The sequence below is a fragment of the Callionymus lyra genome, chromosome 19, assembly GCF_982586985.1.
Source record: "Callionymus lyra chromosome 19, fCalLyr1.hap1.1, whole genome shotgun sequence".
Classification (NCBI taxonomy): Eukaryota; Metazoa; Chordata; class Actinopteri; order Syngnathiformes; family Callionymidae; genus Callionymus; species Callionymus lyra.
Window position 1 is genome coordinate 6,753,557 of NC_141836.1, and position 26,091 is coordinate 6,779,647.

At 44.8% G+C, this 26,091-nt stretch overlaps 1 protein-coding gene and 2 long non-coding RNA genes across 3 annotated transcripts in view; 2 read left to right on the forward strand and 1 right to left on the reverse strand.

Moving 5' to 3' along the window:
- The first annotated feature begins 309 nt into the window (after positions 1–309).
- On the forward strand, positions 310–691 carry LOC148059206 (uncharacterized). The gene is made up of 3 exons (XR_015709397.1): positions 310–445; positions 506–579; positions 650–691. It is a non-coding gene; the product is annotated as an uncharacterized LOC148059206 (long non-coding RNA).
- Positions 692–6,659: 5,968 nt separating this feature from the next.
- Positions 6,660–7,061, forward strand: LOC148059207 (uncharacterized). The gene is made up of 3 exons (XR_015709363.1): positions 6,660–6,777; positions 6,838–6,911; positions 6,982–7,061. It is a non-coding gene; the product is annotated as an uncharacterized LOC148059207 (long non-coding RNA).
- A 4,179-nt stretch (positions 7,062–11,240) lies between these two features.
- kmt2d (lysine (K)-specific methyltransferase 2D) overlaps positions 11,241–26,091 on the reverse strand; it is a 32,458-nt gene continuing 17,607 nt past the window's right edge. The window contains 18 exon segments of the mRNA XM_087780985.1: positions 11,241–13,370; positions 14,100–14,208; positions 14,271–14,344; positions 14,407–14,889; positions 14,962–15,098; positions 17,152–18,445; positions 18,884–19,002; positions 19,125–19,248; positions 19,321–19,445; positions 20,191–20,363; positions 20,426–20,507; positions 20,920–21,067; positions 21,672–21,836; positions 21,911–22,060; positions 22,124–24,742; positions 25,352–25,584; positions 25,657–25,723; positions 25,801–25,882. Of these exon segments, the coding sequence (XP_087637111.1) occupies positions 13,278–13,370; positions 14,100–14,208; positions 14,271–14,344; positions 14,407–14,889; positions 14,962–15,098; positions 17,152–18,445; positions 18,884–19,002; positions 19,125–19,248; positions 19,321–19,445; positions 20,191–20,363; positions 20,426–20,507; positions 20,920–21,067; positions 21,672–21,836; positions 21,911–22,060; positions 22,124–24,742; positions 25,352–25,584; positions 25,657–25,723; positions 25,801–25,882 (6,277 nt within the window). The 3' untranslated portion in view covers positions 11,241–13,277.

The window sequence follows — 26,091 nt, forward strand, 5'->3', positions numbered from 1 at the left end:
GACAGGCGTCGTCTAAATCTTCCCCGTTTTTTATTTTGTTTTAATTAATTTCAATGTAAAGTGAATATTTATTGTCTTATAGATCTTATAAATATTTGTATATTATACTTTCGAAATTACTAATGCATCGGTCTAATGATTATTATTGTAATACAAAATAATTTGATGCAAAAAATACTTCCTTGTTGTTACGTGTCAATGCCGTTTGGGGGCGCTGTTGTTACTAAAGGCCTCGGAGCAGAATTTAATTTGTTTAAACGTGTAGTTTCATTGATTGTTCTTCTCTTTAGTCTCCAGCTGGCTCAGCTCGTCTGCCCCCTGCTGGAGTTCACTGGTACTGGGTATGAAGACGGGAAGTCCAGCTCTTGAGAAGATTGTGGAACATATGTGACGGAGATTGAACCTTCAAGGTCGTCATGAGATCCTTCGCTTGCTAACACCACCTGTGAGTGTCTTCAGTCGTCCATCAACTCTGGTTTGGTCCTAATGTCTCATTCCTGAACAGGTGGTGAGACTGAAGAGCAGAAGGGTTGCGAGGACATGATGGAGAAGCAGGTGATGGACTTCAGGAACATCTGGGTGAGGATGAGCTTCTGTGACTGTTGTATTTAACCTGCAGAGTTGTGATGTCCTCTGTTCTCCACCACAGGAGCATCTGAAGCTGCTGCATGGAGAACCTGAGGAGTCTTCATGCTTTTCTTCAACTTCCTGGGCGACAGGAAGTGGTTCCATGAAGATCAAGTGAGGGACACTTGATCTTCATGGAACCACTTCCTGTTTGGGGAGGAGGGGATATAGTGGGGGCCGCAGAGGGGGGAGGAGAGACCAATTTTTGATGCCATAGTTTTTCAGATGCAAAATAAAAGTATAACCCCCTACTTTTGCTCTCTCGATCTTTCGGGGGAGGACACGGCCCTACTACCCCGGCTCGCGCCCGGTCTGGTTTGCTTCAGCTCCCCGAGTGAAGGGTGGGATTCGAACCCTGAGCTTGTGAGGCTCAGAGAACCGCCAGTCGGTTGATCTCACCACTACACTAGATCACCTTCACAGCAAATATTTTCGTTTTGTTCTATTTGACCTTCACTTGCAGTCAAAATCTCAAAACTAAGGCAGCAGCTGGGTCTTGAACCCATGACCTCTGGTTGTTCATGCAGAGAGTCCCACCACTAGACTAGATCACCTTCACTCTTAATTTTTTGGTTTTGTTCTATTTGACCTTCACTCTCAGTCAAAATCTCAAAACTAAGGTAGCAGCTGAATACAGCCAGGCCTTGAACCCAATACCTTTGGTTGTCTATGCAGAGAGTGCTTCCACTGGACTAGATCACCTTCACAGCTAATGTTTTGGTTTTGTTCTATTTGACCTTCACTTGCAGTCAAAATCTCAAAACTGAGGCAGCAGCTGGGTCTTGAACCCATGACCTATGGTTGTTCATGCAGAGAATCAACCCACTACACTAAATCACCTTCACGCTTTGTTTTTTGGTTTTGTTCTATTTGACCTTCACTATCAGTCAAAATCTCAAAACTAAGGTAGCAGCTGGGCCTTGAACCCATTACCTCTGGTTGTTCGTGCAGAGAGTCCAACCACTAGACTAGATCACCTACACTCTTAATTTTTTGGTTTTGTTCTATTTGACCTTAACTCTCAGTCAAAATCTCAAAAGTAAGGTAGCAGCTGAATACAGCCAGGCCTTGAACCCAAGACCTTTGGTTGTCTATGCAGAGAGTGCTTCCACTGGACTAGATCACCTTCACAGCTAATGTTTTGGTTTTGTTCTATTTGACCTTCACTTGCAGTCAAAATCTCAAAACTGAGGGAGCAGCTGGGTCTTGAACCCATGACCTATGGTTGTTCATGCAGAGAATCAACCCACTACACTAAATCACCTTCATGCATTGTTGTTTGGTTTTGTTCTATTTGACCTTCACTATCAGTCAAAATCTCAAAACTGAGGAAGCAGCTGGGTCTTGAACCCATGACCTCTGTTTGTTCATGCAGAGAGTCAAACCACTAGACTAGATCACCTTCATGCTTTGTTTTTTGGTTGTGTTCTATTTGACCTTCACTCTCAGTCAAAATCTAAAAACTAAGGCAGCAGCTGGGTCTTGAACCCATGACCTCTGGTTGTTCATGGTGAGAGTCCACCCACTAGACTAGATCACCTTCATGCTTCCTTTTTTGGTTTTGTTCTATTTGACCTTCACTCTCAGTCAAAATCTCAAAACTAAGGTAGCAGCTGGGTCTTGAACCCATGACCTATGGTTGTTCATGCAGAGAGTCCGACCACTAGATTAGATCACCTTCACTCTTCATTTTTTTGGTTTTGTTTTATTTGACATTAACTCTCAGTCAAACTGTCAAGACTAAAAATAGAGCCAGGCCTTGAACCCAAGACCTTTGGTTGTCTATGCAGAGAGTGCTACCACTGGACTAGATCACCTTCACAGCTAATGTTTTGGTTATGTTCTATTTGACCTTCACTCTCAGTCAAAATCTCAAAACTAAGGTAGCAGCTGAATACAGCCAGGCCTTGAACCCAAGACCTTTGGTTGTCTATGCAGATAGGGCTTCCACTGGACTAGATCACCTTCACGCTTTGTTTTTTGGTTTTGTTTTATTTGACCTTCACTCTCAGTCAAAATCTCAAAACTAAGGTAGCAGCTGGGTCTTGAACCAATGCCCTCTGGTTGTTCGTGGAGAGAGTCAAACCACTACACTAGATCACCTTCACAACTCATTTTTTTTGGTTTTGTTCTATTTGACCTTCACTCTCAGTCAAAATCTAAAAACTAAAGCAGCAGCTGGGTCTTGAACCCATGACCTCTGGTTGTTCATGGAGAGAGTCCACCCACTAGACTAGATCACCTTCATGCTTTGTTTTTTGGTTTTGTTCTATTTGACCTTCACTCTCAGTCAAAATCTCAAAACTAAGGTAGCAGCTGGGTCTTGAACCCATGACCTCTGGTTGTTCATGCAGAGAGTCCGACCACTAGACTAGATCACCTTCACTCTTCATTTTTTGGTTTTGTTTTATTTGACATTCACTCTCAGTCAAAATGTCAAGACTAAAGATAGAGCTAGGCCTTGAACCCAAGACCTTTGGTTGTCTATGCAGAGAGTGCTACCACTGGACTAGATCACCTTCACAGCTAATATCTTGGTTTTGTTCTATTTGACCTTCACTCGCAGTCAAAATCTCAAAACTAAGGCAGCAGCTGTGTCTTGAACCCATGACCTCTGGTTGTTCATGCAGAGAGTGCAACCACTAGACTAGATAACCTCCACGCTTCTTTTTTTGGTTTTGTTTTATTTAACCTTCACTCTCAGTTAAAATCTCAAAACTAAGGTAGCAGCTGGGTCTTGAACCCATGACCTCTGGTTGTTCATGCAGAGAGTCTGACCACTAGACTAGATCACCTTCACAATTTTTTTTTTTTTGGTTTTGTTTTATTTGACCTTCACTCTCAGTCAAAAATCTCAAAACTAAGGCAGCAGCTGGGTCTTGAACCCCAGACCTCTGGTTGTTCATGGAGAGAGTCCAAAGACTAGACTAGATAACCTTCACTCTTCATTTTTTGGTTTTGTTCTATTTGACCTTCACTCTCAGTCAAAATCTCAAAACTAAGGCAGCAGCTAGGTCTTGAAACCATGGCCTCTGGTTGTTCATGGAGAGAGTCCACCCATTAGACTAGATCATCTCCACGCTTTGTTCTTTGTTTTTGTTTTATTTGACCTTCACTCTCAGTCAAAATCTCAAAAACTGAGGCAGCAGCTGGGTCTTGAACCCATGACCTCTGGTTGTTCATGGAGAGAGTCCAAACACTAGACTAGATCACCTTCACTCTTCATTTTTTGGTTTTGTTTTATTTAAACTTCACTAGCAGTCAAAATCTCAAAACTAAGGTAGCAGCTGGGTCTTGAACCCAAGACCTCTGGATGTCCACACAGAGAGTGCAACCACTGCACCAGATCACCTTCACAGCAAATATTTTGGTTAGGATTTATTTGACCTTCACTCTGATTTAAAAATCTGAGGATTAAAGTCACAGCTGTGTCTTGAACCCATTACCTCTGGTTGTTCATGCAGGGAGTCCAACCACTGCACTAGATCACCTTCCTACTCAACATTTTGTTTTATTTGACCTTCACTATATCTCTAGAGTCTAGACTAAAGTAGCAGCTGGGTCTTGAACCCAAGACCTCTGGCTGCTCATGCCAAGAATTTAGCGACTACGCTAGATCAGCTCAACTCTGTTTAGTTCCGTTTGGACGCCTTTGACCTTCACTCTTGTAAATCTGTTGGTAGAGAAGTAAGGAACTTGCAGAGATTTTGCCAGTGAGCTAATTCACCACATAGATGTAAACATATACAAACTTTTCTTTCCCAACAATTCAATAGTTGATGAAAATTTGAGTGAAATGAAGGATTTGAACCGGTAGCTGTCCTGCACCTCCACATCAGTTGATAAGATCCAGAGAGTCTTTGAACCTCAGGTCGATCCTCCTGCTTTAAAAGAACCAGTGACTATGTAGCAACATGTCCTAGTGGGAATCAAACCAACAACCAGTCAGATACTTTCTTAACCAAGTGCTCAACTGACTGAGATACTAACAGACATTAGTGGTCCTGATCAACAGACCCTTTGAATCTTTGCTCAGATTTAAAAGAGTGAAGGTCAAAGGCATCGAAATGAAATTAAACAGTGTCAAAGTTCATCTAGTGTAGTGGTCTAGAACCCAAGACCTCTGTCTGGACATCCAGAGGTCTTGGGTTTGAGATCCGGCTGATAATTTAGGCTATATATATATATATATATATATATATATATATATATATATTTAAACAATGACTTTTAATCTTTTTACTTGACAATTAACATGATTTTTTAAATTTATTATCATTTTATATTTGTATGCTTTTGTCCTCGATGTGGAGAAGAAATACGTGAACAAAGATTTAAACAACTTTTTGAATGAATATATTTTCACTATGAACCTTAAATAAATTAAATATACGACTTTGCAGGAATTGACCTTAAGTAATCTTGTGGTGAAAACACATACATGTCGATGTCTTCCAAGTCTGAACCACGAGATGGCGCTGTTTCTATAGATTTAAAGCAACATCTTTAAAACTGATTGGTTATATAATAATTAAACATCGAAGTTTCAGCTGATTCGCAATGGACGATGTATGTTTTCTTTAATCCACCAGAGGGCGCTCTAAGAAATCACAAACCGGATGTCGTTGCCGCCAGGTTAGCTCCGCCCACCTGCGCCGTCCCAGTCACGTGACCAAACCAGCTGATGCTCCAGCTTGAACAACATTGAAGATGAAAACTTCCAACATGCTCATGACCCTGGCTTACTGGGACATCTGCGGGTGAGAACGTTGACTTTCTACACAACTACAGCAGCTGAGAACCATGTTGTGACTTAAACTCATATTAATGACGAAACTAGCGTTTATTAAAGGTCGTGATTCTATTATATATTTATATTCATTAACTTTTGTCCTGAAGTTTGTAAATAAAACAATAGAACTGAGTCTTTCTCGTTCATGCATGTGTTGAATTAAAGTCACTTTCCCTGTAACTGTAGTCGCTGCTAATGCTAAAGCTAATGCGAACACCTGACACTAATGAGGTCAAAGGTCATAAGCACATTATCCACACATGTGCAGAAGGTCAACTATTGTAAGGGAAAAGTTTATTCATTATTTAAGGTTTAAAGTTAGAAAAATGTTATTTATAACAGGCCTGAACAAGGAACCACATGAACAAAACATTTTATATATATATATATATATATATATATATATAAATAAATGTTTTAAATGTAGACTTGATATTTGCTGAGGATAAAGAAAAGGTTTATAAGAAGTTCAGTATTTGTATCTTGGTGTCGATAATACGATAATAAGGGACTGATCAGGCTTTTATGAACAACAACGTTATGAAGATGTTTAGAGCAACTCATCGTCTTCTCTGCTACACATAAAGTAGGTTTTGCAAATAAACGTGAATAAAATGATCATATATTACAACAATAAAACTGATGTAAACAAATCCAATAAACTGAATTAGTTTTGTCGCGATCCGGAAATTTGGATCATTTGATCCATTAAACATGACTTGTAACATGAAGTAAGTTAAATTGTTTAACATTGCGACCTAAACTAAACTTGTGTCATTATATATATATATATATATATATATATATATATGTTATTTATCATTGATCGCCATGAAGTCATTTTTATTTATTAAACCTTTATTTAACCTGTATTAAACTCGCTGTTTAGTGAATTAAAGCAGATTCTAGTGATGACAGGCGTCGTCTAAATCTTCCCCGTTTTTTATTTTGTTTTAATTAATTTCAATGTAAAGTGAATATTTATTGTCTTATAGATCTTATAAATATTTGTATATTATACTTTCGAAATTACTAATACATCGGTCTAATGATTATTATTGTAATACAAAATAATTTAATGCAAAAAAGACTTCCTTGTTGTTACGTGTCAATGCCGTTTGGGGGCGCTGTTGTTACTAAAGGCCTCGGAGCAGAATTTCATTTGTTTAAACGTGTAGTTTCATTGATTGTTCTTCTCTTTAGTCTCCAGCTGGCTCAGCTCGTCTGCCCCCTGCTGGAGTTCACTGGTACTGGGTACGAAGACAGGAAGTCCAGCTCTTGAGAAGATTGTGGAACATATGTGACGGAGATTGAACCTTCAAGGTCGTCATGAGATCCTTCGCTTGCTAACACCACCTGTGAGTGTCTTCAGTCGTCCATCAACTCTGGTTTGGTCCTAATGTCTCCTTCCTGAACAGGTGGTGAGACTGAAGAGCAGAAGGGTTGCGAGGACATGATGGAGAAGCAGGTGATGGACTTCAGGAACATCTGGGTGAGGATGAGCTTCTGTGACTGTTGTATTTAACCTGCAGAGTTGTGACGTCCTCTGTTCTCCACCACAGGAGCATCTGAAGCTGCTGCATGGAGAACCTGAGGAGTCTTCATGCTTTTCTTCAACTTCCTGGGTGACAGGAAGTGGTTCCATGAAGATCAAGTGAGGGACACTTGATCTTCATGGAACCACTTCCTGTCGGGGGAGGAGGGGATATAGTGGGGGCCGCAGAGGGGGGAGGAGAGACCAATTTTTGATGCCATAGTTTTTCAGATGCAAAATAAAAGTATAACCCCCTACTTTTGCTCTCTCGATCTTTCGGGGGAGGACACGGCCCTACTACCCCGGCTCGCGCCCGGTCTGGTTTGCTTCAGCTCCCCGAGTGAAGGGTGGGATTCGAACCCTGAGCTTGTGAGGCTCAGAGAACCGCCAGTCGGTTGATCTCACCACTACACTAGATCACCTTCACTCTTAATTTTTTGGTTTTGTTCTATTTGACCTTCACTCTCAGTCAAAATCTCAAAACTAAGGTAGCAGCTGAATACAGCCAGGCCTTGAACCCAAGACCTTTGGTTGTCTATGCAGAGAGTGCTTCCACTGGACTAGATCACCTTCACAGCTAATGTTTTGGTTTTGTTCTATTTGACCTTCACTTGCAGTCAAAATCTCAAAACTGAGGCAGCAGCTGGGTCTTGAACCCATGACCTCTGGTTGTTCATGCAGAGAGTCCCACCACTAGACTAGATCACCTTCACTCTTAATTTTTTGGTTTTGTTCTATTTGACCTTCACTCTCAGTCAAAATCTCAAAACTAAGGTAGCAGCTGAATACAGCCAGGCCTTGAACCCAAGACCTTTGGTTGTCTATGCAGAGAGTGCTTCCACTGGACTAGATCACCTTCACAGCTAATGTTTTGGTTTTGTTCTATTTGACCTTCACTATCAGTCAAAATCTCAAAACTAAGGTAGCAGCTGGGCCTTGAACCCATTACCTCTGGTTGTTCGTGCAGAGAGTCCAACCACTAGACTAGATCACCTTCACTCTTAATTTTTTGGTTTTGTTCTATTTGACCTTAACTCTCAGTCAAAATCTCAAAAGTAAGGTAGCAGCTGAATACAGCCAGGCCTTGAACCCAAGACCTTTGGTTGTCTATGCAGAGAGTGCTTCCACTGGACTAGATCACCTTCACAGCTAATGTTTTGGTTTTGTTCTATTTGACCTTCACTTGCAGTCAAAATCTCAAAACTGAGGGAGCAGCTGGGTCTTGAACCCATGACCTATGGTTGTTCATGCAGAGAATCAAGCCACTACACTAAATCACCTTCATGCTTTGTTGTTTGGTTTTGTTCTATTTGACCTTCACTATCAGTCAAAATCTCAAAACTGAGGAAGCAGCTGGGTCTTGAACCCATGACCTCTGGTTGTTCATGCAGAGAGTCCCACCACTAGACTAGATCACCTTCACTCTTAATTTTTTGGTTTTGTTCTATTTGACCTTCACTCTCAGTCAAAATCTCAAAACTAAGGTAGCAGCTGAATACAGCCAGGCCTTGAACCCAAGACCTTTGGTTGTCTATGCAGAGAGTGCTTCCACTGGACTAGATCACCTTCACAGCTAATGTTTTGGTTTTGTTCTATTTGACCTTCACTTGCAGTCAAAATCTCAAAACTGAGGCAGCAGCTGGGTCTTGAACCCATGACCTCTGGTTGTTCATGCAGAGAGTCCCACCACTAGACTAGATCACCTTCACTCTTAATTTTTTGGTTTTGTTCTATTTGACCTTCACTCTCAGTCAAAATCTCAAAACTAAGGTAGCAGCTGAATACAGCCAGGCCTTGAACCCAAGACCTTTGGTTGTCTATGCAGAGAGTGCTTCCACTGGACTAGATCACCTTCACAGCTAATGTTTTGGTTTTGTTCTATTTGACCTTCACTATCAGTCAAAATCTCAAAACTAAGGTAGCAGCTGGGCCTTGAACCCATTACCTCTGGTTGTTCGTGCAGAGAGTCCAACCACTAGACTAGATCACCTTCACTCTTAACTTTTTGGTTTTGTTCTATTTGACCTTAACTCTCAGTCAAAATCTCAAAAGTACGGTAGCAGCTGAATACAGCCAGGCCTTGAACCGAAGACCTTTGGTTGTCTATGCAGAGAGTGCTTCCACTGGACTAGATCACCTTCACAGCTAATGTTTTGGTTTTGTTCTATTTGACCTTCACTTGCAGTCAAAATCTCAAAACTGAGGGAGCAGCTGGGTCTTGAACCCATGACCTATGGTTGTTCATGCAGAGAATCAACCCACTACACTAAATCACCTTCATGCTTTGTTGTTTGGTTTTGTTCTATTTGACCTTCACTATCAGTCAAAATCTCAAAACTGAGGAAGCAGCTGGGTCTTGAACCCATGACCTCTGTTTGTTCATGCAGAGAGTCAAACCACTAGACTAGATCACCTTCATGCTTTGTTTTTTGGTTGTGTTCTATTTGACCTTCACTCTCAGTCAAAATCTAAAAACTAAGGCAGCAGCTGGGTCTTGAACCCATGACCTCTGGTTGTTCATGGTGAGAGTCCACCCACTAGACTAGATCACCTTCATGCTTCCTTTTTTGGTTTTGTTCTATTTGACCTTCACTCTCAGTCAAAATCTCAAAAGTAAGGTAGCAGCTGGGTCTTGAACCCATGACCTCTGGTTGTTCATGGAGAGAGTCCAAACACTAGACTAGATCACCTTCACTCTTCATTTTTTGGTTTTGTTTTATTTAAACTTCACTAGCAGTCAAAATCTCAAAACTAAGGTAGCAGCTGGGTCTTGAACCCAAGACCTCTGGATGTCCACACAGAGAGTGCTACCACTGCACCAGATCACCTTCACAGCAAATATTTTGGTTAGGATTTATTTGACCTTCACTCTGATTTAAAAATCTGAGGATTAAAGTCACAGCTGGGTCTTGAACCCATTACCTCTGGTTGTTCATGCAGGGAGTCCAACCACTGCACTAGATCATCTTCCTACTCAACATTTTGTTTTATTTGACCTTCACTATATCTCTAGAGTCTAGACTAAAGTAGCAGCTGGGTCTTGAACCCAAGACCTCTGGCTGCTCATGCCAAGAATTTAGCAACTACGCTAGATCAGCTCAACTCTGTTTAGTTCCGTTTGGACGCCTTTGACCTTCACTCTTGTAAATCTGTTGGTAAGGAACTTGCAGAGATTTTGCCAGTGAGCTAATTCACCACATAGATGTAAACATATACAAAGTTTTCTTTCCCAACAATTCAATAGTTGATGAAAATTTGAGTGAAATGAAGGATTTGAACCGGTAGCTGTCCTGCACCTCCACATCAGTTGATAAGATCCAGAGAGTCTTTGAACCTCAGGTCGATCCTCCTGCTTTAAAAGAACCAGTGACTATGTAGCAACATGTCCTAGTGGGAATCAAACCAACAACCACTCAGATACTTTCTTAACCAAGTGCTCAACTGACTGAGATACTAACAGACATTAGTGGTTCTGATCAGCAGACCCTTTGAATCTATGCTCAGATTTAAAAGAGTGAAGGTCAAAGGCATCGAAATGAAATTTAACAGTGTCAAAGTTCATCTAGTGTAGTGGTCTAGAACCCAAGACCTCTGCCTGGACATCCAGAGGTCTTGGGTTTGAGATCCGGCTGATAATTTAGGCTATATATATATATATATATATTTAAACAATGACTTTTAATCTTTTTACTTGACAATTAACATGATTTTTTAAATTTATTATCATTTTATATTTGTATGCTTTTGTCCTCGGTGTGGAGAAGAAATACGTGAACAAAGATTTAAACAACTTTTTGAATGAATATATTTTCACTATGAACCTTAAATAAATTAAATATACGACTTTGCAGGAATTGACCTTAAGTAATCTTGTGGTGAAAACACATACATGTCGATGTCTTCCAAGTCTGAACCACGAGATGGCGCTGTTTCTATAAATTTAAAGCAACATCTTTAAAACTGATTGGTTGTCCGCACACTTAATATCAGTTTCGCTCTTTTTTTTTACTTGGATTTCATATGCTGGTACTTTTTTTTTTTAAATTAATTATTATTATATCTTTTTTTAAATTTTATTTATCATTTCAAGACCTGTGTAATTGTTTGAAAATTAAAAACTTATATTTTTAAATAAATATATTATATTTAATCTAGAACCGACTCAAAATGACTGAGCAAGTACAAGAAATACTCGATCCAGAATTGAAAAAGTACCTCAATCAAGTACCTACTTGAAATCCCGTCTCCTCTCACAATAAAACGGCAAAAAACATTTTATTTCAGCAATATTTAAAATGCATTTTATTTTCCTTTCCAAGAAACAAAAGCAGACAAAGTAATCCGATGACAGGGCGGGTGTGGGCGCTGTATATAAAGATGCAAAAAATATGTACAATTCAAAATAATATCCATACAAAACATGCCACATACAATAAAAATGATCATTATATTTATTCATTATTCCTAAAAGTACATCAGCTGTACAGAGCGACCTTCTCTTAAAAAATTTAATTTGAGCAAAAACTTTATTAAATTACGAGATATGCAGAGAACTTAAATTAAGATTCAGAGAAGTTTAAAAAAAAGAATCCAGTGAGCGGCAAAAAAAACAAAACGTTGTGATCTTCCCTTGACAAAAGAAAAAATAAAGCAATCACTGCTTGGGATCAAATATTTACCACTTTTGAGAAAGTCCTCCGTCGTACAGCAAGTGCAATTCATCAGCGGGTTAGTTACGGGATTCATCTCTAGTCAACACATCATAACAAACATGAGGCCAAGAACCATTTCACGAGGTTTCACCGACACATTCACTTCTAGAGGGAAGATATTTAAAAAAAAGAAACAAAAAAAAAACACTGACAATATTTCCAATCGTGAGTTGATGGTCAACAAGCAGGAGCATAAATAAAAGCACAAAGAAATGATGAGTCATGATTCTTTTGTGGAGCTAATTACCTCGGCTTGTCGTCACAAGTTTAACAAACGTATCTCTGAGCATATATAGCAAAAAACACTAATAGAAAAACAGAATAATGCAAAAAACACTCTGGTTCATATACATAAAGATATTAGTTTGCCATTTTACATATATTTATATTTATATACAGCTTCGTTAAAATGATATCCAGTGGTTGATTCTTGTCGTCCAATCGTTATTTCTCGCTCGTCTGGATTTTCCCGTGGGGCTGATCCAGAGTCTGCCCTGATGCATAAACTTTATTTACAGTTTGTACATTTTTGCATTTTCGAAAAAAATCACGTGAGGTCTCAGGTTCGGGGGGGAAGAAGGTAAGAACGGGAGGTTTTCACAACTTTCTTTTTTTTTTTTCGTTTTTTTGACATAGAAGTGAGAACGAATGCCCTTTTGAACGGAGTCTTTTCCCTGCCATCAGTACCGGCACGAGCGGGACCATGGGGGGGGGGGGCGGGGGATGGGGGGGCGCCCTCAGGCGAAGGAAGACCCACGACAGTAAAAATTCAACAGTCCCAAGAGTGAGGATGAGTCGTCATGCGTCCGCCTGCTGGTGGCGTCAGAGAGTGACACGAGCGAAGAAAGCATGGACAGCGACGGGTGGATGTGTTTGTGCTTCAACACGGTGCAGATAAATAAAAGCTACATCATGTCCAGGATGACGTGGCGGCGCCTGATTGTGTCTCCGTGACGATATCAAAAAGGGTCAATAAATTCCTCTGTATAAATAAAGTTGGCTCGTTATTGTAAATCGTCGTCAGCATAGAGAAGAGAGCAAACCTGCTGCCAAAAGATTCCCTGCTTGTCCGAGAAGCCCCTAAAAACAACCCCCCCCCCCAACCCACACCTCCCCCACCCCAGCGCTCCACGGTAGCAAGTTCTCTTTCGCCGCTTCCCGCTAAATCAATGAGGTAGACCGGGTCAGAGCGACCCGGGTGGGACTCCGCAGAGCCGCGGGTCAAAAGTAAAAACTTTTGTTTTCCTCCGTTGATGGAACGATTGTCTCAATCGGTGACGAGTCCTTGTTGACGACCGCATGGGAAAGTGCCTGTGAGGGGGGGATGGGGGGGCAGGAAGTAGGTCCGACTGGATAAAAAGTTTCACTAGTTCCTTCTTAGTATCTTTTTTTAAATGGCTTTTTAGTCGCTGATTCCAGAGGATCATTTGGTTGATGTTGAGGATTCGATTCCAGCGAAAAAGGAACGTCCGGCTGGAGTCGTCAGTCGTTGATTGGTTGAAACCTTTGGCTACTTGTCGACGCCCCTCGCTCCCAGAACAGCTTATTCACTGGCGACGTAAAGACGGGGAAAAAAGGCTTTGGCGCTGAACTCTTCTGGCACCGGAGGGTCTCAGTTCATCCACTTCCTGCAGTTCCAGGCCCCGCAGTGGCACGGGATCTTGTTCTGGTCGTCCTCGAAGTCGAACTGGTAGTCGTACGTCAGCTGGAAAAAACGAGACGGCGGCGTCAGTGACCGGTTCGAGGTCGAGGGTCAAAGGTAACGATTGTTTTCTACACGCGTCTTATTTTGAAAAGCTCTGTGATAAACACCATATTTTATGTATTTAATTACAGTTAAAATTTTCGTGTTACAATAACACTTCCGGACACTAGATGGCAACCATTACGCCCTCCTAAAGGACCAATGAAATACTGCAAGTTACTGACTGAGGACGAGAGGATACATTAAACTTCAGCAGCTTTTAAAGCTGATGTTTGGACATATTTTAGTTTGAAAACAAATGAAAGTAGTTACGACTTCGTCAAGAGTCATGTGGTCTGTAAATACTACAACACCAGAGTCAAGTACTCGACAATACTACACATATATACTCGTTACTAAAGTATTTAAATACACCGCAATGTACTGTATACACTACCGACAAATAAACAATGTCGTTCTTGAGCCCCTGACTAAGAGAACACTTTGACTTATGACACTAATTAATATTAGATTTTGTCGTTAAATTTACTAATAAAGTAACGGCAACAAAAATGATCAGAGATGCAACAAAAGGCTCTGGTGCGAGTGTCTGCCAGATGCCGGAGCTGCTCTCTCTGACCCCACACCTGGCCAAACTAAAAATGATATTTCTTCACTGCATTCGTCTCGTTCGTGTTCTATCCATTTATTGTACGCATGGTCACGTGACAGGAAGTGAGTCACCGGTACCTCCTCTCCTTTGGGGATCCTGCGGCTGGAGATGATGATGATCTTGTCTTCCTTGTCGAAGGTCACGACCTCGGCGACACAGTTGGGGGCGCACGAGTGGTTGACGTATCTGAAAGAAAGTCAATTTTAGGGGGGGGGTCCGGGATGCGACTCCTTAGTGTGGAGACTCACCGTGCAGGCCCGCCCGTCAGGGTGGCGTCGATGACCTGCTCGTTGTTGATCCGGAACATGTAGATGCCGCGATTCTGAGGACGGACAGGAAGTTGATTCTTCTCTTTCGTTCAAGGTCAAGAGCACGTCAACATACCTGCTCCTCGTAGATCTTCTCGCGCCGGTTGGCCACCTCGTTGCGGATGACGGTGCCGATGTACTCGATGACCATGGTGTGCTTCTCCAGGTCCTTGGCGGCGTACAGACCCAGACCCTGGATCCTGGAGCGCGCCAGGTACACGTTGTTCTTCCACTCGGTCTTCAGCCGGCGGTACTGCGAGGACTTGGAGTGAACGAACTGCTTGCTGTAGGGCGTGTTCATCTCCCCGGTGAAGGTGCTCTGGTAGGCCTTGGACACGCTGGTGCTGTTCAGGGTGTGCGGCCTGGAGCGGAGACAAGGGTCAAGACGGTGTGACCCCGGTGTCGACCTTGATCGGTAGATTCCTCACCGTTTGCATTGCGTGGCGACCTTGGGTTCGGAGCGGGCGGAGCCGGTCGGGTTAATCATGAGCGGCAGCTCCATCAGCGGGTGGCGTCCGTACCTGAACTGGTAGTGCTGACAGTTCTCCACGCCAGGCAGCTTAAAACGAGCAGAGTTCAAAGGTCAACATCGAGCGGGTTTAAGTTGGCGTCTCGTCTCCGTGGGACTCACCGACTCGGTGATGCGCATGACGGCGTGGATGGTGAGGCCGTACATCTCCTCGCCCTTCACCTGGTCGGTGAACAGCTTCAACATGGACGAGTCGTCTCGGAGCTTCGCCACCTGCTGGACGATCTGCTCCCAGATGCCTGCAGACGAACAGATCAGGCTTTAAATAACATTTTAACTACATTTAAGACCAACTCCATAATTACTAAAAATTAAAAAACAATTATTCATCATCAAGCATGTAATACTACAGAGCCTCAGTGAGTAATACCACGGAGCCTCAACAAGTAATACCACGGAGCCTCAAAGAGTAATACCACAAAACGTCAACAAGTAATACCACGAAGCGTCAACGAGTAATACCACAAAACGTCAACGAGTAATACCACGAAGCGTCAACGAGTAATACCACAAAACGTCAACGAGTAATACCACGAAGCGTTTACGAGTAATACCACAAAACGTCAACGAGTAATACCACAAAACGTCAACCAGTAATACCACGGAGCCTCAACAAGTAATACCACGAAGCGTCAACGAGTAATACCACAAAACGTCAACGAGTAATACCACGAAGCGTTTACGAGTAATACCACAAAGCGTTTACGAGTAATACCACAAAGCGTCAACGAGTAATACCACAAAACGTCAATGAGTAATACCACAAAACGTCAACCAGTAATACCACGGAGCCTCAACAAGTAATATCACGAAGCGTCAACGAGTAATACCACAAAACGTCAAAGAGTAATACCACAAAACGTCAATGAGTAATACCACGAAGCGTTTACGAGTAATACCACGAAGCGTCAACGAGTAATACCACAAAACGTCAAAGAGTAATACCACAAAACGTCAACGAGTAATACCACGAAGCGTTTACGAGTAATACCACAAAGCGTTTACGAGTAATACCACAAAGCGTCAACGAGTAATACCACAAAACGTCAACGAGTAATACCACAAAACGTCAACCAGTAATACCACGGAGCCTCAACAAGTAATATCACGAAGCGTCAACGAGTAATACCACAAAACGTCAAAGAGTAATACCACAAAACGTCAATGAGTAATACCACGAAGCGTTTACGAGTAATACCACGAAGCGTCAACAAGTAATACCACGAAGCGTCAACAAGTAATACCACAAAACGTCAATGAGTAATACCACAAAGCGTCAACGAGTAATACCAAAAAACGTCAACGAGTAATACCACGGAGCCTCAACGAGTAATACCACAAAGCCTCAACGAGTAATATCACGGAGCCTCAACGAGTAATACCACAAAGCCTCAACGAGTAATACCACAAAACGTCAACGAGTTATCCTACAAAACGTCAACGAGTAATACCACAAAACGTCAACGAGTAATACCACAAAACGTCAACGAGTAATACCACAAAACGTCAACCAGTAATACCACGGAGCCTCAACGAGTAATACCACAAAACGTCAACCAGTAATACCACGGAGCCTCAACAAGTAATACCACAAAGCGTCAACGAGTAATACCACAAAACGTCAACGAGTAATACCACGAAGCGTTTACGAGTAACACCACAAAACGTCAAAGAGTAATACCACAAAGCGTCAACGAGTAATACCACGGAGCCTCAACGAGTAATACCACGAAGCGTCAACGAGTAATACCACAAAGCGTCAACGAGTAATACCACGGAGCCTCAACGAGTAATACCACGAAGCGTCAACGAGTAATACCACAAAATGTCAACGAGTAATACCACGAAGCGTTTACGAGTAATACCACAAAACGTCAACGAGTAATACCACGAAGCCTCAACGAGTAATACCACGAAACATCAACGAGTAACACCATGAATCCTCAACAAGTTATACCACGGAGCCTCAACGAGTAATACCACGAAGCGTCAACGAGTAATACCACAAGACGTCAACGAGTAATACCACGAAGCCTCAACGAGTAATATCACGAAGCGTTTACGAGTAATACAACGAATCCTCAATAAGTAATACCGCGGAGTCTCCATGAGTAATACCACAAAGCATGAACAAGTAATACCAAATCGTTTTTAGAGAAAAGTATAGGATTTCATTATAGTCTGAAAAAGACATTTTAGGTCAATCAAAGCCTCGTCTTTAGATCCATGAATCTAATGGTTCAACACTGGTCTCTGGACGAGCTCTTCAACACTGCAGCGTCAGGTTCTCACCTTCTGGACTGCTGTCGCGGTAATGCAGGTCCTCCAGGCCGTGCTCCAGGACCCGCACCTCGAACAGCGGGTGACTCTCGTCCTCGCCGATCCGGCAGCGGTACCTGCAGCGCTTGTTGGGGACCCGCGTGCTCCAGTAGATGCGCGTGGCCTCGTAGCCCACGGGGAAGATGGCGCTGGGCGAGTGGAAGTTGGTCATCTGCGAGGGGAGCAGCTGCCCCACGGCGTGGAAGATGAGCCCGCCGACCCTGAAGAGGTGAACGCGGTCGCTCCGCTGCAGGATGCTGGCGATCTGCTTCACCTCGTCGCGCTCGATGTAGACCCGTCTGAGGACGGCGAAGGTGCTGAGCTCGTCGTCGCTCGGACCCTTCAGCTTGTGCTGCGTGCACAGCATGGTCTTGTCCTTGAAGAACATGCAGCGAGCGCGGATGGCGCAGGCGAAGTGGTAGACGTTGGGGCAGCGCAGCCGGTTGCAGCTGTTGGTGGCGCCGGTCTTCTGGCAGAAGGCGCACAGGGTCCTCAGGCCCCGCCGCAGCGCCACCTCCACGTTGATGAGAGCGCCCCCTTGCGTCTCGTAGACCTCGGTGGACCACAGGGCGCAGTTGAGGTGCACCCAGAGGTCCACGTCGATGTTCAGGAGGCGCGCCGGGCCGTCCGTGGGCCCGTCCCCCTGCTCGTGGCAGAAGCAGCACTTGCGCTTGTCCCGCGGCAGGCGGTCCGGCCGGAGGGTGATGCGGAGCCGCTCCATCAGCTCGGAGACCTCGCGGCTGCTCTCCTTCTTGGATCCGCCTTTTCTGATGGTGATGACGATCTGCAGCCGCTTCCAGCGGATCCCTTTCCACTTCTTGACCTTGGGCAGGACCAGCTCCTCGTCGGGGGAGAGGGGTCGCCGCAGCTTCACGGCTTTGGGGGAGGAATCCACAGAGTTGGGCGGATCCTTGAGAGGTCGATCGCCGACCGTCTCTTCTTCCCTGCTCGGCTGATCGTCTCCTGAGGTCACATGATCCGTGGGCGGCGGCGCCACCTCGCTGATGGGACCGTCTTCCTGCTCCAGTTTGACGGCGACCAGACTGAAGGGAGCCGCCGAAGGAGACCCCGACGTCGTGGGAGGTTCTGCTCCTCTGGCGGGACCCGGCGTGTGCGAGGGAGGAGGCGGCGGCGGCGGCGGCGGCGGAGACGGGGACGGCGGCGGAGACTCTTCCACCGGGATGACGGGAAGATGGCGCACATCCAGGTCGCTCACTTTGGTCGTGTAGCAGTGCTGCGGCGCTTTGTTGTCGCCGTCGGAATACTCCTGGACACAAGGTCACGAGTCAGCAAATCACAACCTCTGGATTATATACTGAAACACTGCGGTCGGATTATTTGTTATTATTTGTGTATAAACACTGATTTTAAAGTGTGAGCGACCAGGAAACACTGTTGGAGAGAATGTGGTCAAAAATATGTATTTCGTAAGAAGGTGCAAATATTCTGGGTCAACGCCATAAACACAATTGAAGAAAATTCTCTAGAGACCCTCAGACATTTTTGTTAGGTTTTTTTTATCAGGTCAAAGATCATCTTTCATTACTAGTATATATTAATATTTAGTCTCAAAAAGATGTAAGATATCGATTTAATCCATGCGTGTAATTTTGTTATTTTGATTTGTTCTCCTTATGATGATGATTCTCAAAAATATGGCAAATAAAAATGTCAATAATATTAATTTGATAATTCCATGACTGACCTGCTTGATGAGGGCCAGGATGTCCACCTGTTTCTTTAAGGTACAGCCCGGCAGAGACACGTCAAACTGCCGCAGCCACTCGTCTTGACTCACGGCTCCGTCGGTCACACACAAGGATCCTGAAACATGGAGTCAAGGTTCAAACGTGTCCACTGGTCACTGTCCTGCTACACTTTGATATGGTCACCGTTACCGTAGTAATATTTCAACAGCAGATTCTTTCCAAAACACACACCCCTACCTGTCAACTTCCCGGGATCGTCCGCCTGCATGTCGGGGTTCTGTGGCGGGAACGTGACCTCGTAAGACACGGGGATCCTGATCTTGAGCAGCTGAGCCATCGCCATCATCACGTGGTTGAGTTTCTGCAGAGACGCACTTTCGTTAGACGGCGGCGCCGACACCGGCGTTTCGGTGGACGGCCTCCGGCGACTCACCTTGGCGGCTCCGGAGGTCATCATGAAGGTCACGGACACCTCGTTGTTCTTGCTCTTGTCCCATTGGTCGGCGGTGGGCGCCGCCTTCCCCTCGGCTGCGTCCATGGGTTTGTTCTCGTTGAATGCTGTTGATCAGAGGAAACGTCAGTTTTATCAAAACTGGTGACGTTTGTTCACACGAGCAGGAGGCGGAGCTAATGACATCAGAACACGACCTACAGCACGAGTCCGCAACTTTTACCGCGGACCAGTTACTTTAGACAATATATTCCGACTTTCAGATAAAAACTGAAACACAAACTAGCCTTATTTTGACCAGTTAGCAGGTTTATAACTTGAGTCAAAAGAGGGTCTTGAGGAGAGTCACTTGCTAATATTACTTCAGAACCATTTTAGACAGTAATAATTAAAGGTCTAAGGACATATCGATACACTTTCTCTTAAATCAGTTTTTCCAATTACAATTAACATGCAAATAGTCATCTTATCTGTCATACTGCAAACTCCTGACTGAGAACGAGAGGATACAGTGGACTCCAGCAAATTTTATAGCTGATGTTTGACGTATTTTGGTTTGAAAACAAATGAAAGCAGTTACAACTTCATCAAGAGTCATGTGGTCTGTAAATACTACAACACCAGAGTCAAGTACTCGACTATACTACAAATATATACTTGTTACTACAGTATATCCATCCATCCATCACCATATATTGTATAGTTGCACGTATCTTATCGCCAGAGTCTTGACAATAAACACAGCTAGTAATAATAAATACAACAGAAATTAAAATACATTTTTGTTGTTTTTTTTCTTTCCCGACAGCCTGGTGAGAAAAGCGTGACCTAAGCCTGCCACGAGTGCGTTACCTGGGATAGCGGTGCGTGGTATGAGGGGGATGATGGGAGATATGGCTCTCTCGGTCTCCTCCTCCTTGGGTTCCCGCAGTTGAGGGAAGCGTGGAGTTTCCTCCCCGACGCCGCTTTCGGGAGACGACGCCGGAATGATGGTTTCTGGAGGATCCTCGTCGTCGCTCTCCATCCTGAGGGGCATTTGAGATGTTGAAGTCTCCTGCCGAGAACGACTCGACTCGTGCGGACGTACCTGATGTCCTCGTTGTGGTTGTGAGGTGGTGTGGGAAGAGCCGCCAGGATGTCGACGCTTTTCGGCTTTTCCTTCACAGAGTCTGAAAACAGACGCGAGCATTAACTACCGTTAAAGTAAATCAGTGCCATCAGAACATTGAATGGTTGAATTTATTCTAACTATTTAATCTTTAACTCTCTAAAATTTAACAAATGTTTAATTTAATTGGTGTTTTTCTTTTTACCATCAAATGAATACATTGAATACAATCATTTCTATATTGAAAGGTTGAATTTGTTTTCTATACCAACATTTAAAAATCTACAAATCAAAAGTTAAGTTTAACAATTATTACATTTATTTTAGAATTAAAGATCAAACTATGTGCATTGCTTTAATAAATTATAATTTTACCTTTCAATATAGAAATAATTAAATCGAATTATTCAATGACACAACATTTGTTAAACAGTTAAAAAATAACCGTCTTGTTTAAATGAAAGGACACTGACCCATCAGGTCCTCTGCTGGCTCCGCCCTCTTCTGGCCTTCAGACATCTCATCCCCCGGGGTGACGCCGTTCAGCAACTTGTGCTGAACCGATGGGGGTGGTGTGGGAGGGAGTGAGGACGGAGGCGTCGGTGGGTTGCTGAGGTCGCACTGCAAGACACGATGACTTTTAAAACCCTCACGACCTTCCTCGACTGATTTCTTCTTCCCTCCATATGTTAAAGTAATATAATAATAATCATTATTTCAAGGCCTCATTTTATGTGGACTGTCAGAGCGTTGGTTCAAAATCAAAGAAGATTGATGTTCTGTCTCTAATGAAATGGTGACCTGTGAGGATGCAAGTGATTAAGACTAGATAAGGAACAAAGATTATCGATTTGTATAAGAGATAAATAAGTGTATTTGAAGTGACTGGTAAAGACTAGTGGTAAATAACTAACATCCACTGGGTTGAGTCTAAATCAGACGTGGGTCAAGTGCTGCCTGAGGCCCTTTGTTAGTTTCTACATGATCTTTGACCTCATGAGGGCCACATAAATAAAATCAATTTATATTGTGTTCCTTTTTATTATTCATTGATAGTTAAACTCCCAATATAATGAAGGGACCTTTGTCCTTTTAATTTAGTATTGATTCCTCTCAAAAAGACCATTTAGTTTTATCCTCCTTTATTTTTTGCTTGATGGGCCCTCACAAGAGTCCAAGTAAAAATATGGCCCCTGAGGAAATTTAAATTCGAGTCTGAACACACCTTGGTAAGCAGCTGTGAGTAGTAGTCGGGAATATTGTCCAGCATGGCATTCCCAAAAGACCCTTTGAGTGAATCTTTTCCGTCCGCTGGGCTGCTCCCGAACGGCGCGAACAGGTCCAGACTGGCGGTGATCGACGGCTCCATAAGGGGGAGCAGAGAGAGACCCTGGACGAAGACCAGTCATCATTTTAGAATGTTTATTTAGACGTTAATTCAAGTAAAGGAGGAGCTTCACGCACCTGTTTTATTTGTTTGATCAGAGCCTCTGCACTTTTCCCGACTTCCTCCTTCCGGTTTTTCTTCCGCGAGTTGATTCCTCTGTCGCCGCCGGGTTTGTTGGTGCGTTTCGGCTTCTGCAGCGGCGTCCTCTTGGTGATCGATTGTAAATCCTGTCGTGGTGAAGACGCACACGTCAGACCGGCACAGCACAACTGTTGTGATGACACACCTACCTCCATGTTGCGCGGCGTCCCCTGAAGCTTCTGCTCCAGCAGCGCCAGCTTGCTGTTGATGTGGCCGTTGATTTCATTGTGGATTCCTTCAGACGGCCGCTGAGCTCCCAGCTGGAGGTTCTTGGTCCTGAGCAGCTTCTGGAGCAGCTGTTGTCCGGTTTCAGACGGCGATCTAGTCCCGGGGTTTTCTGTGCCCATGAGGTTGTTGCCCGACGTCACCAAGTCACCAGTAGCTTCTCGCTTCACGGCTCCGTGCGACACCTCCAGGCCTGCGCACTGAAACTCTCTGGGCTCCTGCTTGATGTTCAGGAGAGTCGGTTTACACTCGTCTCCCTCTCTGAAGCCCTGAGGAGCTTCCTTCGCCTGCAGAACCTGTTGATGGACGTTTTGTAGCATGTGAGGACCGTTTGGAACGCCCTGTACTGACTGACTTTCTGCTTTTGGACAGTCCCCTGGAGATCTTAACGGGGACGCCTTGATCTGGTTGTACGGACTTCCTCTTCCGACTCGACATTCCGACAGGGAAGGCGAGGAGACGTGAGACGACATGGGGGATCCAGGGTGAGCAGGGCTCACGCCAAAAGCAGGTCGTGGAGAGTACCCACTGGAAGGCGAGCCCTGGACTCGTCCTGCTGCCTGTTGGAGCTGGTTCTGGTTCGGCTGGAGAGCCAACGGGTGGCGCTGAGGATCCCCTGGTGAGGATGTCAGTGGCTGCCTTGGAGATCCTGGCCCAACCATCCGAATCTGGTCCAAAGGCGAGCGTGGCACCGGACCTCTCACCATGTGTTGCGGCATCATACCTCCAACCTGCCCAGGGACCATCATCCTCTGCTGGAACTGAGGGTTAACTCCCGGTGGCTGGCCCACCATGACCGGCTGCTGCTTCCCCATCTCGGGATACTGCATCTGTTGGCCTTCCACCCGCGGCACCTGCTGCACCATGTGCGGCCGCATCTGATGGTGCGGACCCTGGTTGACGGACATCCGCAGCATCTGGCCCTGCTGCAGCTGCCTCTGGGCGATCATGGCCTGGATGTGCTGGATCTGCTGGTTCGGCGGGAGATTCCGCAGCTGAGGGTTCTGAGCGATGATGGCCTGGATGTTGATGGGGGCGCGGACCGGCGCCGGAGGAGCCCCCGGCCTCTGAGCCATCATGCCTTGCTGCTGGGCTCGGATCATGCCCATCATGGCCTGTTGCTTCTGCTGCTGGGTGAGCAGGACCTGCGGATGTGGGCCGTGGGCCACGAGGACTTGCTGTGGCTGGGCCGGGTTGTTCTGGAGCATCGGTTGATGGACGTTGGGATCATGCGAGGATTGTACGGCATCTTTCACCACGGAGAGCTCGGCTGGCTTCACCTCCTCTTTCACCGTCAACATAGGGGAACCTTTTTCAGGATGTTGTTGTTGTTGTTGTTGTTGTTGGGTCGCACCAGGTTTCTGGTTCTCAGCAGCACCTGGTTGTTGTTGTTGTTGTTGGCTCATGTAACCATCGCCCATCACTTGCTGCCCCAACTCTGTCTTCATGTCTTTTGGGTCCAGTGGCGGCCCCTGAGTGGGAGTGGAAGGCGCACTCTGCTGTGGTGGAGTCCTGACGTCCGACCCGACCGTCTCCATCTCTTTAGTCATGTTCTGACCGTCTGCAGGGGCCTGTGGCATGAGATTTCCTGCGGACGGTGACGAACTCATCTGTGGAGTGGAAGGCTGAGAAAGGCGTCCCTGCTCCTGGCTGGACTGTGGAGTGACTTGTCTCTGTTGCGTCATCTGCTGCTGCAGCAGAGTCATGTTGTTGTTGGAGACGCTCTGCTGCTGCTGCTGCTGTTGCTGTTGCTGTTGTTGCTGCTGCTGCTGCTGCTGTTGTTGCTGCTGCTGGGCCAGCATGCGCTGAGCCAGAATGCTCTGCTGCTGAGGCGTCAGCGGGGAACGAGGGTGACCCGGAGACTCCACCAGGCCCTGCTGGACCATCATCATCGGGGGTCTTTGCGGGTGTACACCCGTGGGGTTCCCCATCATGCCCGCTTGATTCGCCATCATGGCTTGGTTCTGTGGCATCATCTGTTGGTTCCCAGGCATGCCCGCGTGCACCTGCGGCAGGTTAGCTTGATTCGTCTGCTGAGCCTGCTGCTGCTGGGCCAACGCCGGGTTCCCCATCATGCCGGCCTGAGGCCCGATGATGCCCGACTGCTGCGGCTGTTGCTGAGCCAGCATCGCTTGTTGCTGCTGCAGCTTTGCCATCTGCATCCTGTGCTGCATCTGTCGCTCCTGCATCAGCCTGGGATCTTGACCTTGCATCCCGGGACCCTGAGGGAAGAACCCTGCTGGAGTACCCTGAGGAACCGGAGCCCTTTGAGCAACTTGTGCTGGAGCACCTCCAATAAAGGGCTGAGCCTGGGGCATCCTGACAGGCATTCCGCCGTGAGGAACCATACCAGTGTGTTGTCCCATGACTGGCGCCCCCTGCTGGCCCATCATCATCGGCCCTGGCATCTTTTGGAACATGTGGGGGGGCGCACCTGGCCCAGGATGTCCAGGCACCATGAGACCTGAACCCTGCTGATGCTGCTGCTGCTTGCTTCTGTACTCCGCAATAAGGTTGGTGTGCTCCTTCTGTTGCTTTCGCACCTGAGGTTGAAGAGTTATAAAAATAGTTTGAGCTGCAAATCAACAAATATCAATGGGTTTTAAATAAACATGTGGTTTCTACAGTGAGAATCCTTATGGAAGTATATTAGTACCATTAGACGTTGAACGTTTACATTGAAAAAGATTGAAATTTTGAATTTCTTCATTTTTCTTTCAGCATTGAATAGTTTAATAATTAAGTTACAAATTGTACTATATTGAAAGCTTGAATTTATTTTCTTTAATAATTCAATTTAAATGATTAAATATTTTCTAAATGTTCATTTTGGAATGAAAACATTTGTTTATTTATGTTAGAGTTTTATATTGTTATTCACATAAACACAAAATAAATGTTCTTTTATTTTATTTTGAATATGTTTAGCGTTTTAAATATGGTTTAATGCCGATACCATGATTCATTGAAGGTTCGATCAAGTATCTTTTAGCATCCAAAATAATTGCAAAAAAGTATTCATTTTGAAAATATCCTAATGGTTATTCAATTATAAATTAAATAATTCAATGCTTAAAACATTTTAATTAATAATTCAGTTTTCTGATTGCACTGATACACTTTAATACATCCGTCTGCCACTTCGATCTCACCTGGTCGAGCTGCTTCTGGATCTTGCTCTGCTCTTCCGTCACCAACTTGAGTTTTTCGGAGTCCACCTCGGCAAACTCTCGGCCGGCTTTTTTGGCAGTGCGCTGCTTCGCACACAGAGCCTTGCGCGACTTGCGGTGAACTCCGATTTGTTCCTCCAGGAACTTCAGCTGCATCTGGAGCAACTGCTGCGTGTGGAGGAGCCACTCTTCGTACTGGTGCTGCTCGGCGTCGTCTGTGACAGAAGCATGAACAACGTCAGCTGATGAAGAGAACACGGAGCCACAGGGAGCTGGAAGTTACTCACTGATGATTCCCTGCACAAACTGAGGTGGGTTTGGACGTGACTGGGAAGGATCAGTGGGTTCTCCTTCCTGAAGTCAGAGGGAACCAAAGTGAATGACGAGACTGAATCTGGTGTGTTTTCTACCCATGAGGATGCAGGACTTACCTTCGGAGGTCCAGGTACAAGCTGACCTGGATCTGTGCCGGGGGCGGAGGCTAGCCTTTGAGCAAGCAGTGACACTTGTTGCCTAAAAGAAAATATAAATGGTTAAGTAGACAATCAATCACCAATTCAATCCCACACATTCGCATTAAATTGAAGTGGTAAAATGAAAGTAATGATGTATACCGTGTGGCTTTGTGACCTAGATTTAGAAATTGCTGACCATATTTAGCGTGAAGCGAAATAGTGTATTGTATTATTGGAAATACTTTTTAAGTGTCCCTGGAGAAAGTA